General features: G+C 38.5%; 2 protein-coding genes across 3 annotated transcripts in view; both read right to left on the reverse strand.

Moving 5' to 3' along the window:
• Positions 1 to 6,662, reverse strand: part of Dhc93AB (Dynein heavy chain at 93AB) — a 61,100-nt gene extending 54,438 nt beyond the window's left edge. The window contains exons 1-4 of the mRNA XM_022081700.2: positions 6,585 to 6,662; positions 2,174 to 2,343; positions 1,573 to 1,767; positions 644 to 840 (exon numbers count right to left, since the gene is read on the reverse strand). Coding sequence (XP_021937392.2) covers positions 644 to 840; positions 1,573 to 1,767; positions 2,174 to 2,341 — 560 coding nt within the window. The 5' untranslated portion in view covers positions 2,342 to 2,343; positions 6,585 to 6,662. The remainder of the gene's footprint in view (positions 1 to 643; positions 841 to 1,572; positions 1,768 to 2,173; positions 2,344 to 6,584) is intronic.
• A 2,895-nt stretch (positions 6,663 to 9,557) lies between these two features.
• On the reverse strand, positions 9,558 to 14,287 carry Aven (Apoptosis and caspase activation inhibitor). Of its 2 annotated transcripts, none has more exons than XM_022081754.2 (6): positions 14,181 to 14,287; positions 13,203 to 13,444; positions 12,521 to 12,718; positions 12,223 to 12,374; positions 10,505 to 11,285; positions 9,558 to 10,259 (listed from the first exon to the last, which is right to left on the reverse strand). In XM_022081754.2, the coding sequence occupies exons 2-6, from the start codon at positions 13,417 to 13,419 to the stop codon at positions 10,156 to 10,158; spliced, it is 1,452 nt and encodes a 483-aa protein (XP_021937446.2). In that variant the 5' UTR covers positions 13,420 to 13,444; positions 14,181 to 14,287; the 3' UTR covers positions 9,558 to 10,155. The 2 variants fall into 2 exon arrangements, with proteins under 2 accessions (XP_021937446.2, XP_021937447.2); XM_022081755.2 differs by lacking the exon at positions 14,181 to 14,287 and adding an exon at positions 13,665 to 14,174.
• Positions 14,288 to 14,634: the final 347 nt, after the last annotated feature.

Genomic DNA, 14,634 nt, shown 5'->3' on the forward strand with positions numbered 1-14,634 from the left:
ACTTGAAGAACAGTTTCAAGTGGTAAAGTAAACCCTTCTGAACAATGTGTAATTTATTTCATTGTTGTATATGGGTTTTTAATAAAGATACATTGTTTTAACAAAACATATGCGTACTGTGGCGTAACTGTGGGATTTAAATTGGGCCAGCAGTGAATACGGGGATTTAAAAGCCTGGTACTTTAAAGGTTAACATGAAACTAAGAACTTAACTTGCTGTTCAACATATCACAAATCAACAAATTTTCAGTCATAAAATGACAAACGATACAGTTATAAAGCAACAATTACAGTTGTTTTGTGATTTGTTCAAATACAGAGGACCTGGGTACAGAAGCATGTGACCTTCTGATAACTGAATTTCTGGAGATATTTATTGTGAAGAACAAGAATTACACACTTCAGTTAATTTGGTGGTTTATATTTATAACTTTAAGATATCTCCACTCACGTTGTCAGGTTTCACTATTTCACCTGCAGGTTGGGGGGGAACAAGACGTTCCCTTCCATTGATAATACCATACACCACAAATACACATTATATGTCAATTCACAGCATGGAAAAAGTTAATCTTTTTTATTTTTATAGCATTAGTACTAGTTTCCTGCTTTTTACAATTTTGCATATGGTATCCTATTATACCTCTCAATTAGATTGTGCTCCGCTTCATTAACACGCTCAACTCCAACTGGCATTGGTAGCACTGTCTGACCGCTCACCTGACCCTTCACTTGATACACTGTGCTCTTCAAACTGTGCACATGCTTTTGTATATCATGTGCAACTACAGGAGGCCATTTCTTCTGATTGGCTGGGTTTGACAACAGGGGTACAAACACCTAAAACACAATGAATATTACAAAAGCTTGGATAATACATTATGGTTGACATCAATTATTTCCAGCAGAGAGCTTCATGATCACCCATTCACTAGTGGCACTTAAATTCATGTTGTACTTTAAACACCAGGGCTCAGAGCCCTGAGATGGTATTTGACACTGTCTGAAAAAAAAAATCACAAATTTAAAAATAGAAAAAGATAAGAACTTTTAATTACCTTTAGTAGACTTAGAGGATGTGAAAATGTGTAGAGCAGCCCTAAGGATGCGGATGAACTCTACACAGAGCACCACAAAGATCTTGTGTCTGTCTCAATGTTTTTCAGACATACACATTGCAACAGCTTGATGCATATTTATCAACTTTGGTAGAAGGAATGCAAATGAATTTGTTATTTTTTATGCCATATCTTTCTTAGATGCCCATTTTGGTAGTATGGATGTGATTGCTCTTTTTTTTCTTTCTACAATCAGCCAATATTTTAGAAAACTGATGTTTGAATTTATCCTCACACTATATGTTATATTTTAATAAAATAAAAATTAAATTTGAATTATAACTTTTGTTGTAGACTCCCAATTCAATATTTTGTCAAAATCCACAAAAAATAATTTCGGAGATGGACACACATGGTCCCTACTATGCATTCATTTGATGCACTTAATAAAGGAATGTATTAGAATCATTATTATTTAGGAAATTTCTTTCCCTGCAATATATGAAACACGTGCCTCATCCACAAGAGCAGCCAACTGCTCAATGGGTTTCACTGCCATGTCACCCAGAATGACATACTGCGAAATGGCTTCCCTTGGCACAGGTCCCCGCTGTCGTTTAATGAAGTAGACAGCCTTGCTCTTCAAGCTTACTGGAAAGCTGTTTGCAGCAAGAAGTTGTGCTGCATTATTCAGTAGTATAATCAGCACCTGATACAACCAAACATTGTAATCAGTGTTATAGCACTACCACCGCAACACTAAGCACATTGGTGTGGCTGTCACACTCAATATGTGTATACAGGAAACATTCAGGCAAATTTATGCCAGGTAATCAGTTATACTGACTGGATTTTTCAATCTCCGGGTGAATGCTGGGTTTGTTACTACAAATATGCTAAAGCTGCTGGCTTCCATTACTTAACCTAACCACTGCTCAAGAAAATATTCAATGAGAGACCCTCCACTTGAATTGAAGGGGAAGTCAGGTGACAGCAGTTGAAGTATGAGGTACAAATTATATCGGGCATTATACACAACATGCACTATAGAATTTATAAATAGAACTGTGATTCTATCCATGGTTGACCCACAAACTAGTTAATGCATAACCTACCAGTGGTTCTGGTTTATTAAGAAAATCCACTACAATAGTTTTCTGTTCCTCAGTCATCAGGAGTCTATTCCACTTTTCAGGTTTCAGTTTCAGTGTTTTCTGGACATAACGGCCCAGAAACACAAGCCTGGGATCAGATGTTGATTCAGGGATGGATCCTCCACTCATATCTGAAAAAATAAAATTTATCTCCAGTATGCCGTTACAGTACGTCAAGCCCATCACACGTTATCACACTATGTCACGCTAGGTCACGCTTTCTAAACCTCCGTCACATTTCGACAGATATGGCCAAATCTTGTCACGGCAATACGGCACGTCACACCTAGACACGCTCGGGCACGCTTGGTAACGATTTGTAAATATTCGTCACGTTTGCACACTTCTGGCTACATCCCGTCACGCCTAGAAACGCTTTGTCACGCGTTATCACGCTTCGTCACGTTTTGTAACGCTTTGTAAATATTCATAACTTTTCGACACATGATGATCCCTTGTCACGAGGTAAAAGAAGGTCACGCTTCGGCACGGTTACGTTATGTTACGTAAGGCTCGCTTAATTTTAGCTACATTGCAATAAGTTACATAAGTTTAGACATGTTGGGTTAGGTTAGAAATGTTCGCTTAGGTTAGGTTCGGATAGGTTGGGTTAGGTTAGGTTAGGTTAGGTTAGGTTAAGTAAGGTGAGGTCCGGTTCGGTTGGGTTAGGTTAGGTTGTGTTAGGTTACGTCAAGTTTGTTTAGTGGGAATTGTTGGGTTAGGTAAAGTTTTGAAATTTCTTATGACGTTTCGACACTTATGGCCACAACTCGTCACGCCAAAGCAAAAGTCACGCATAGTCACGCTTGATCACGCTTGGTACATATTCGTCACGTTTCGACATCTCTGGCCACATCTCGTCGCACCGTTACACTACGTCACGCCTAGTCACGCCTTGTCACGCTTCAGCACGCTTGGTCACGCTTAGTCACACTTTTCATATCTTCGTCGTATTTTAACACGTATGGTGACCTGTCCTCACGTCTTTATAGCAGGTCACGCATAGTCACGTTTTGTCACGCTTTATCACGCTCGGTCGCGATTTGTCACGCTTTGTAAATTTTCGTCAATTTTCGACACATTTGATGATCATTTGTCACGAGATAAAAGGAGGTCACGCTTTGTCCCGCTTAGGCACGCGTGATCTCTAAGTCACGCTTCGGCACGGTTGCGTTATGTTACGTAACGCACGATTAATTTTGGCTACTTAGCAATACGTTAGATTAAGTTTAGACATGTTGGGTTAGGTTAGAAATGTTAGCTTAAGTTAGGTTAGGTAAGGTGTGGTTCGTTTCGGTTGGGTTAGGTTAGGTTAGGTTAGGTTAGTTTGTTGGATTAGGTAACGTTTTGAAAATATTCCTCACGTTTCAGCACTTATGGCCACATCTCGTCACGCCGTTACAATACGTCTCTCATAGTCACGCTTTGTTACGCTTGATCACGCTTTTAATATCTTGGTGATTTTTAAACTCTTAAGTTGTCCTATCGTCACGCTTTCAAAGGAGGTCACGCCTATTCAATCTTTGTCACTAATATATATAATTAAAGATAATGGATTGGGCAGTAGCAGCGGTGGTTATGAATCGAGTGATATGTCAGAAAGCGATGGTCTGTGAGTGGAAAAATTGAATGAGGACCGAAGAGTTGTGAAGAAGATAAAATTATCTAAAACTCTCTGCAGTGTTAATTTTCTAGTGATGCGTAGTGTAATGAAATCGACTTTCCTGTTACATACCGTGGTGATATTTTATTTGGAGTGTACTGTACGCGGCCTGCTGCCATCCCTTCCAGGAATCTTCTGGTAAGTGACTCGCTCCGAGGTTCCATTCACAAAGTTCAGCGGCCAAAAACGCTTGAACGCAGTATACTACTTCTTCTATAATGACCTTTATTTCAGGAAGCCGTTTTATCTGAGATTCATGTGAAGTAAGGTTCATGTTTGATCGATACAAACCAAAATTAAATTAATTCAATTCATTTCAGTTCAGACCAACAAAACCAAATTTAATCAAAATCCGATCACTGCTTCCGAATATGAAATATACGGACAGACGGACACTGTATTCCCGTTGTGGGTTGCTTTTTATGCATTTTGTGCAAATGGCGCATAAGGAGTTGAAAAAAAAATTTGTTTTACAGGCTCGCCACTAGGAACTGAAGTTTGATTGAAGTTTGTTGGAGTAAAGAATTTTGATTGCTGTGATAAGTCGTGGCAACTGTAAACCGCGTTTGCTACGAACAAATATGAAGTCAACGCAGGCTGTTTCGGTTCTGTTGTGCAGGGATTTATAAATTACTGCTCATCTGGGTCTCCTGGTACTGCAAGTGTAGTTATTTCCTTTATGCATGTGCGTGTGTGTCTTATCGAGCGGTAGGACAACGAAGATGCTCCAGTATGTAATGACGTGACATTTGTCCTGTGAAATACCGTGGTGGTTGCCTGCCGTACCAAGCCACGCAAGATACAACTTAGTGGATATTAAGCTACAACCTTCTCCCCCTTCCCCACAAACGCTTTTGCAATCTTGAACTTTTAAATTACTTCCAAAAATAAGTATTAATACTACAATAACCCGGTACCATAGCTATTTGCGAGAACTGTCCACAAGACCACCTTTATGATTACTGCACTGACATTTCTTCTGTTTTGTTTATGCAGAGATTAAAATCACGAGATGGGCCCTAAAATACACATGCAAAGACTACAAATGAAATGTTGGACTCTCGGTCGACAGACTCGGTGATAGAACAAAAATCGAGGGCGATAACACGAGCAGATCGTTCATGGTAACTGTTAGCCACGTTAGCTAGGCCAAAACTCTGAAAACCGAATAATAAAAGTCTCTTGTCTCACTCACATGGTCAGTGGTACTCCAAACACTGGACTACAGAAGAACCGATCAGATAAAATACATCGTTAATCAGCTCGAGCCAATTAAATGTTTCTACGCTCGAGACGACCGTAAGCCTTAACTAGTCGGTTAACAAAAGTCTTGCTGGCTAGAGCTGGAGCTGGCTAAAGATGCATTTCATTTTATCGCTTTTGCTGTGTCGTGGTTTATAAAGTACCACCGAACGAAGAAAGTAAGACATAAGACTTTATTTAACACAAATCGTCCGCCCCTGGATGACAAGAGCAGCTGAGCTCCAAATGGTTCAACAGATGACAGGTAGGTCGAGGACGGCAGTTTAAGACACTGTACAAGTTACAGGCGTTTGAATGTGAGAATGGTTCTAAATTACGAATTCTGAAGAAAGCGATCAGGGCACGTTTTAAGTTACTTCTCCCAGAATTTTCCTGGGATACTAAGAGAAAGGCTCAAGACAAGCCGGCCTCCAGATCAAGAATCAAACGTGGGATCTCCCGTTTACTGATTACGTTCGGTTACTTTACGACTACATCAAAAATTAAGTACAGTACAACATTAACACCATGAAGCAGAGTCCTTCTTCAACAAACCAAGTCTCCATCTTCAGCCCTGAGGATAGAGAGAGTATTTTTTTTCCGAAATGTTGGCATCCACCGAGGAGTCTACAAGGCGCCAAAAAAACCCATAAGAATATCATCATCCTCACCGCCATGAAAACCTCAGATCATAAATTATCTTAATAAAGATATTATACTGACATTTTCGTCACAGCACGTAGGCCTACGACAAAGCCAGGGTGGTCCAACTTTTTCCTTCTCTCGGGCCAAGAACACTTATCTCGTTTGGTCAAAGGCCAAAAGAAAACCCTCTAACACTATTTTTGGAAACTTGTAGCAACTTTTCGCTGTCTTTAATAATAATTACAAAGTAACAAATTACGATAATACATGCTAAAATATAAATAGTGTTGAAATGTGCACAAATTACTATAGAGTTAGAGTTTAAATTTGGCCATGCAACAGCTTGTATCTGAGAAACCTGAGGACTTTCTCAAAAAGAAAAATTATAGATTGATAATAACTAACGAACTCCACAGTGCAGCTTCCTTCTTGAGAAGCTAACAGTCACTCAGTTAACGAAAAATTTGCCCGCTTTTATGAAATCCGAATGTTCATTGCCGTATTAACAAGATCCCGCCGCTCATCCCTATACTGAATCACATCTATCAGTCTAAGATCTATTTTGACATTATTTTGAAAACTACGTCCCTAATGAGCAATTTCATTCAGGGTTTTTTAAGTCAAATGTACACATATCTCGCGCAAGCAAGCTGAACGCCAAATATCGCCCTTTGTGCGTAATGAGATTCTAAGTAAGTTACAGACGTACTTTATCTACTGGGATAATATTAACGTCTGTGGTCCCTAACTGTATTTTGTAAATTCAATTTTATCTATCCGGCAGACTTCGGATCTGTTCCTCGAAGTCCTGAGATCGCTTACCTGACGAGACCGTCAGTCAAAACTCCCGACGCTGAGATCCGAAAAGTCTTCACCCAACGCACGCTTTCGGACAACTGCCCTGGTAGCCATGCGTTCACAGCAACAGTCTCTACGTCAGGCAGGAGAGAAGTTTTGCTTGAGGCAATCGATGAAAACAAATTCTAATGGTAAGTCCGTGCAGTTTCCGTGGCACTGTGACTCTTCAGCCATCGACGGTACGTTTGACTGGTATTTATCTTTTTTTTTCATCTTAACATTTGATATTTGAAAATTTAAAATATTTTAAACTGAATCGCAAATTAAATTCTGTAAAACACTGGTAGTTCCATACAAATTTCCGGCAACAAAATCACTGGTTATTCACCACTTCTAATGCATTAACCATTTGAAGCCGAAGCTCGTCTAGACAATATTTAAACAATCAGTCCATACCGCAAAGAAAACAGAACACTCGATGTTCAAGAAAATAATCACTCTTTACAGTGAGAATTATACGGAATCCATGAATACAAAATGAAGAGTTACTGATTGTTGAAGTAGGTGGCACATACAATCAATACCATTGGGTATTAATGGGTTAATAAATCAAAATATTTAAACACTAAACTTTAAATTAACTTAAACTTAGTAACGCTTGCTCTGGCCCGGTACATAAAGCCTAGTTCGTAAACAGCGGTGAAAAACGGGTTGTTAATGTTTGTATCAGATGGACAGGCTGTAAGATGAACAACCTTCCTCCTCGTAAGACGTCGAGAAACAGGCTGGCATCGAAGCAAAGAGACTATAAGAGGAGTTTTCTATCAAATTTGAATTCAGTTTTGTATTATCAGTCCTTCAATTTTACATAAATAACAGCATCAACAGAAACATACAACACGAGCATTGCAGTTACTTGCTGTGTCCTGAGATAAATAACAAAATCAAAACAAATACGACATCCAGTCAGCCTAACAACCTGTTCACTAAATTCGCATTCGACGAGGTGTTTGAAAAATATCGCCATCGTCCGAAAAGTAAAGCCTGAAACTAATGTCAATATTTCTCCAGTTGCTGAATGCAAATGTTTAATATCGCTAGTACGAAAGCGTGCCATAGGACACAATCCAGGGCCAGTTCCATTAACTTCCCACTCTAAGAAAGTTGAAATATTAAGCAAATACTGATAATAATAAGAAATCGCTCATAAATATGACGGTTTTGTAACAAATTACATACAAATCATTTCCATCGCATAAATGGGCTGTCGAATCTTTGTTCCAGCTTTTCAGGATGTTACTGGTAACTAAATTTTGTCAAGAAAAAGAGACCTAGGATGTATAGGGCTGCAGTACTTTACATTAAAATAAAAAAAAAGTATGTGTTCGAAACCCGACCAATCTAAATTTTGGCGTATCCTGGACACCACGGTCGTTACGGCCTCGTTTATTATAACTTGTTACACAGCGTGAAAGCAGCACGGACCATGACAGTCGCAACCTACCTCCTGCACGCCTGAATGATTCGGTAAAGAAAATACTTGGACCTCAACTCAGATATTTACGATTACCCGGAAACTGACAGCGGGTTCGTTTGTTAGAATACGACGAATAGCAATAAGCTATACGCCCTTATTCGCGTGCGATGTGGTTGTTAAAACGTCAAAACTTTCGTCCATCCACAACAAGTTTCGTTTCACGTTATATGTCATGCAAGACCTGTGTAAATTCGCGTCAGTTTCGTAACAATACGTGGATTAATTATGTTCAAGCCATTTCTCATTTCTCACTACAATACCCCGACTAAGTGGATTAATTATAAGTCGAGCCTTCCACAACGACGCTGATGAATGACTGGTCGCAAATTAATCTCAAAGCAGAGTAATTAGCAGTCAGCCGCGCGTTCTCAGGCACCTGTTACCTCTCGGCTGCAATGCATTGTCCTTCTGGACGACAAGGGGAGGTGCCACCAAAACTCAAAGCCGAATATTAATGGTGAGTGCTCCGGTCTGGCTAGCAACGTGTCCAAGTTCCAGAGGTGCACAACCACTACTAACAACAAATATTACAGTGATCTATGCTGAAAGTACATCTCATTACGCACTACACAAGCACTCAGTGTATTTGTAATTACGCAAAGAAAACAATTAAAAAATTAAAATTATTAACATTTCCACTTGGAAATAAACAGGAAAAATGTTTCTATCCTTTTTTACATTCATTAATAAAGACGCTCTTTTTAATGCATACACGAAAGTACATATAGAGTTTTTAAAAATTTATATGATTAAAATTAATAATATTATAATTACAAAATAAGTACAGTAACAATAAGAATAAGAGCCGGGATAGCTCAGTCAGTATAGTGACTAGCTACGGGCTGGACGACCGGGGTTCGATCCCCGACGGGTGCAGAGGATTTTTCCTCTAGCCTCTGCGTCCAGACCGGCTCTGGGGCCCACCCAGCCTCCTCTACAATGGGTACCGGGGTCCTTTCCCGGGGGTAAAGCCGGCCGGGGCGTGATGCTGACCACTCACCCCCATCTAGTGCCGAGGTATCTCCTCTCACCCCAAACGCCTACATGGCGTATAGTGGGACAAACTTTACTTTACTTAACAATAAGAATATACTCTATTAAATATACATCACTGATTTTTTAATTCCCATCATGAATTTCCGTTTCTTCAAGTTTTCTCTTAAAAAAGGTAAACTGTGTGTGACAGTAAACTTTGCCACATTATGAAAATAATTAAATCTCAACTCTCATCATCAGCAATATAGCAATGTCAAAGGAAACATACGAAACACAGCTTCTATAATTGACTGCACAAATAAAATGAAGAAGAAAAAATATACAAAATAAATTACTTCTTGTCCGAAACAGAAACAGTTCTACTGCAGTTCCATAACTTGTTTATGAAGAACTAATTTAAATTAAACGTAATTTGCCTTCTTTCTTGAAACATATTTGATGATAATACAGTAACATTTCAGGAATCCGTATTCATATCATTTAATAATGGATTTTCTTGAGAAATACAAAACTGATGTAAGGACAAAACAATGCATTTCATTATCACAACTCATACCTCAAGAAGAGAAAAATATTTACTGTTCTATTCCATTTTATTGCTCTTAATGTTTCTATGCAGTCATATTATGTTTAGTTAAGGCTTTCCAAGAGGCAGTTTTCAGACCCTTACAACAAATTCCTTTTCACAAATACCCAACTTCTGCTCACGACATTCTGACAACTGGTACCAGCGAGCAGGGCACACAAGTTTGCAGTACAATAAATAATGGTATTTACATAACTTAAATTTTATTTACAATTGTATCTTGTTTTTTTTTACAACTGACTGTAATATGTGTTAAGTTAATAACTGAGCGTATTCTGAGACAAACAAATCTCAAATTTACCGAGAAAAACTGAAGTAAACAATAAACATCCTCAGGGTCATTGGTCCACAGTCAGGAGCTGAAATGGTAGTTGCAAACCTCAGGCAGATACAGTAGACTGAAAGATTCAGCTACTTTATATTAATACATTCTCCTATTTCAAGCTTGCGCTGGTGTTTTAATACATGAACAGACTTCAGTCGTCCAGCATTGAATCCAGCCAGTCCTCGAGGTCCTGAGTTTGCTTTTGTGGAGTCATTAATAAAAGCTGAGATGAATTTGGTCCAGTAGAATCATCGTCTGAAACAGACACTGAAAGATTCATAAACGAGAAAAGAATTTGATTGTTTTGGTGCAGTAACAAAACACTGCAGTCAGGTGTCTTAGCTGAAAAAAAGGATAAAGTCGGAATACGCCAGCTTACTCTTTCATTCATGATGATTTTGCAGTTTTGTAATATTAAAATTAGAAATGTTTCTACATTACATTTCACAGTTTAGTCTTCTGGACTGTAGTACCACGTTCAAATATTAACTTAAACCTACCTTCTTCAATATTTGACACTTTAACTTGCGAAGGCTTCAAACTTGAAATATGAGCTTCCTTAAGAGGGTTCTTCAGGGACAGAACAAAATCCAGATCATTCATCTGTTGAGATTTCCGACTATCAATTTTCTGAACTTCCGCAGCCTGAACTTGACTTCTAGCCTTGCATCTACTTGATCGCTGGCCCAGAGGTACTATTGGTTCTTCAACGTGCTCTGTTAAGTTTAGTTCAGAATGAGTCTGTTGTACTGTTTGTTTTGTAATCTCTGACTTCTCTATCTCAGAAGGCTGTTCAATTTCAGTTCTGGAAGTCACAGTTGGTGGAATAACTTTCCTCAAAACTTTGGGTTCAATATCAGTTTCTTCTACAGAAATACTACCACGTTGCATTTCGGAATCAGTGACACTCGGTTGATCTTTGGATGACGTAATCTTACCGGAACCAATTTTCTGAGGTGGGATCACCTGATTAATGTCAGGTTCGCTATCTGCTCCCAGAACCTCTTTTACATCAGATTTTGAATTAGTATCATTGTTAACAGCTTCTGTTTCTAAAGGATCGCTTTGGACTTCTGATTGTGCAATGTCAAAACCCAGTGCATGAAAAGTCTCCTTATCAGACATGTCCTTCTCTGCCGGCACGGGACTTCCTTCCTTCAACAGTCTAACTATTGCATCTGAATCATTTTTATTGTGCTTTCTCGATAACCTGTTTTTCATAGTTTCATACTCCGCTGCACATTGCTTTGCATAGTAATCCATATCTTCTAGCTTATCTGCCTAGAAAGGAAACAAAAAATTGGCTAATTATATTACTTCTCATAACTAATTAAGTAACTAACTAGATGGCTTACCGAACCCGAAGGTTCATCACCGCATTAACCAAAGCCCTCCACCGGACCCTGTCCTGGGCCAACAAAATCCAGTCTCCTTCAACTCCTATCTCCCTTAGATCCCGCCTGAGATTATCCTCCCATCTACGTCTAGGTCTCCCCAGCGGTCTCTTTCCCTCAGGCTTCCCGACCAATACCCGGTGCACACCTCTTGTCCCATCCATGCGCGCTACATGCCCAGCCCATCTCATTCCCCATATTACTTCTCATATACTATTTTACACAAACTGCCAGAAAGCTGTAAATGTTGGAAAAATGTGTCAATTAAGAAATAAATATATTAATGTCAGCTTTTCTACACTTAATATAGTAGAATTTTGGGTCCAAACCCTGCATGTGAGGTCAATAAATTACCACCCTGTTTCTATTTATTCTTTATCATGACAATAAATCTGTGAAATTTTAAAATGGCAAAAAAAAAATTCAAGTAGGAAATGATGAAATCTGAGAATTAGTCAATCTAAAATATTTTACCCCTCATGCTTCAAATGCAGAAATAGTGAAAATATAAACCTAAAATGTTTAATTTTATAGATAAAGAACATACATTTTACTTACATCACATATTATTGCTAATTTTTACAATTAAAAGTGAAACCACGACACGTGAATTATTTCTGTCATTCCCAGACAATTTTGTTGCCATTCTTCGTTCTTACAATACTGAGAGGATATAAATATCGATATCACTGATGATTGAGACAGCAAGGACCTCTGAAACAGTGGTAAACTTGTACCAGACTACTATACGCCACAACCCAGGAGACAGCCATCTTCATAAGTACTCTTATTTCATAACATTCAGTTCATTTTTCAAAACTCACCAAAAATAAAGAACTTGGGAGATCTAATTTCTGATACAATGGAATGGTTTCCAGACCAAGAGCCAATAAATCAACATCCAACGAAAACAATTCTCCAGACAGAGGAGTAATGTTGGAATCCCATGCTCTTTCATGCTTGAACTGAAAATGTCCTGAAACACACGAATTATATGGTAACACATATAGAACAAGAAAGCACTCATCTTTGTTTCCCCCGCCCAGAAAACCAGATGGTTAAATACGTACACAAAAATACCTGCAGAAATAAATCTTAGTAACACGCTTAAAATCATCTGACCTGAGATTGGAGCCTTGAGAAGGGCTTCAAAGTCAGCACCTTGCAACTCTGCTTCATGATCTGGACCCGGCAACGGCTCTTCATACCGCGCCCAGTTGCTGAAAATCTGCCGATGATGAGTTTTCTTTACTTTCAAGGCATTAATATCATCAGTTTCCCTCTTCAAGTTGGCAAACAATTCTGCTGTATCTGGTAAATCTTAAATCAAAACACAGTACCACTTCACTTGTAGATGGAAACAAAAGTGGTAATTGCCATGCCTAAAGGAATCACTTAATCTAAAGCAGCATTTACACAATTTCTCAGATATTTGGCATAGTGGGTGGTGCCCACAGCTGCCCTGAACAAGATAATGATGAGAAATATTCGTAACACATGCCTTAGCAGCTTGGTACCTGCTGAGCTCACCATCTGGTCATACTACAATCTATGTTCTTTATTTACCTGTCAGATTCACTTATGATTTCACTTCTCATATTCAACATTCAGTGTAATTTGAAACATTCACATTTGTGAATACAAACCTGCTCCTCAGCTACAAAAATTTTCAGAAACATGCAACAAATTTGTCTCATTTATTTTTTTATCAATATACTGAGACAGATTTTGTTTGTCACAATGTCTAAACACGTGAATTTCCTGCAACACTCAACAGCTACTAACATTCTTGAGTACTTCGCACCTGCACCTGACTTTGAATCAGGTTGTGAAGAAGGGAGAGTAGGATCAGAGATCTTATCTTTTACTGATCTATCAGCATTATTGCTGCTGCCTTTCATTCTCTGCTCCTGAGGTGCTCTGCTCCTTTGTTGCCGCTGAGCTTTTGGTCCTGAACCATCATCACTTGGAACAGAAGAGCCTGCTTGTTTCTGATTTCCATCTTTCTTCTTCCTATCCATCTATTCTGAAAAGAGTCCCTGTAAACTGAACATATGAAATTATAAATCACTGACTGCCATTCAAAAGCAGTCTCCTCTGTGGAATACAGAGAAACAAGATCTGCAAAGTCATTCATGCATTCATTCTTCCAGAGAAATTCCTTTGAAAGAATGTCAAGTATAAAACGTACAATTTGAACATGTGTTCTGTGGATCATATGTCCATTTTGAATTTCAACTATATGATCACATTAACTAAAAATTACCTTTACTCTAGGATCAGCCACATCAAAGACAACATCCCTAACTTATGACTGCGGGAACAATAATGTGCAGCTTGGTCAGCGCTAACACACCCACATTTCATGGATTGGTAATAGATGAGTATGGATCAATAGTGTTATGATGATTAATTGGGAAAAACCAAAGAAATCTAGTGCTACTTCATTAATCACCAATATCATTTCACATCACCCAGACTGAACCCAGGTGTCTGCCCATGGATAACTGCCATAATCACATAACTTCAATGTTTATTTCTTTAACTGCTGAACTTCTATTGAATGCAATGGATATGGATGAACAAAAAATAGGATGATTTAATTACTGATCTCGGAAATTGAAGAATAAAATATGTCTAGATAACTGGTTCTGGGAAAGAATTCAGAAATAATCATAGTACATATGCAAAGTCAACTGTCTGACTGAAATCTATTAACGTTTAACAAATTAATGTTGACGTAAGAACCACCATTACAATCCTTGTCTTTGGGTTGTCTCACCTGTAATTCAAAATATAGCTTTAGCTTTTCGTGTTGTTTGTCGTGCATATGTTATTCGTTCGAGATATGCGACATTTAACTGTACTGCCATCTATTGACAAAGTCTGTAAAGCAGCTCCTCTGTAGGGTAGCAGAGAAACCAAAATAACGTAGCGTAGTCGTCGGTAGCAAGTCGGTAAAATGATTAACACTTTGCCGATGTTCTCCTGCAGAAGGAAACAATGTTTTTCCAAAACGTTTCTACCTACGAGTTTACACAGCTTTACGACCCATATTCTTGCAATTGAACGTCATTGCATGCTAAAGGGATGCCTATTTATTCCAGAATTCGTAATTTCTCAGAATTCTCAAAATTGTGGTTAAAAATTACAGTTACTTCCTTTAATTCGTAAATTCAATAATCAGAACACAATAAAAACAAAATGAGCTAAGGCGGCCCCCGTTTTCCATGGAA

The sequence above is a fragment of the Zootermopsis nevadensis genome, unplaced genomic scaffold (assembly GCF_977971745.1).
Source record: "Zootermopsis nevadensis isolate Lab colony 2312 unplaced genomic scaffold, Znev_1.0 Znev_ptg000024l, whole genome shotgun sequence".
Lineage (NCBI taxonomy): Eukaryota > Metazoa > Arthropoda > Insecta > Blattodea > Termopsidae > Zootermopsis > Zootermopsis nevadensis.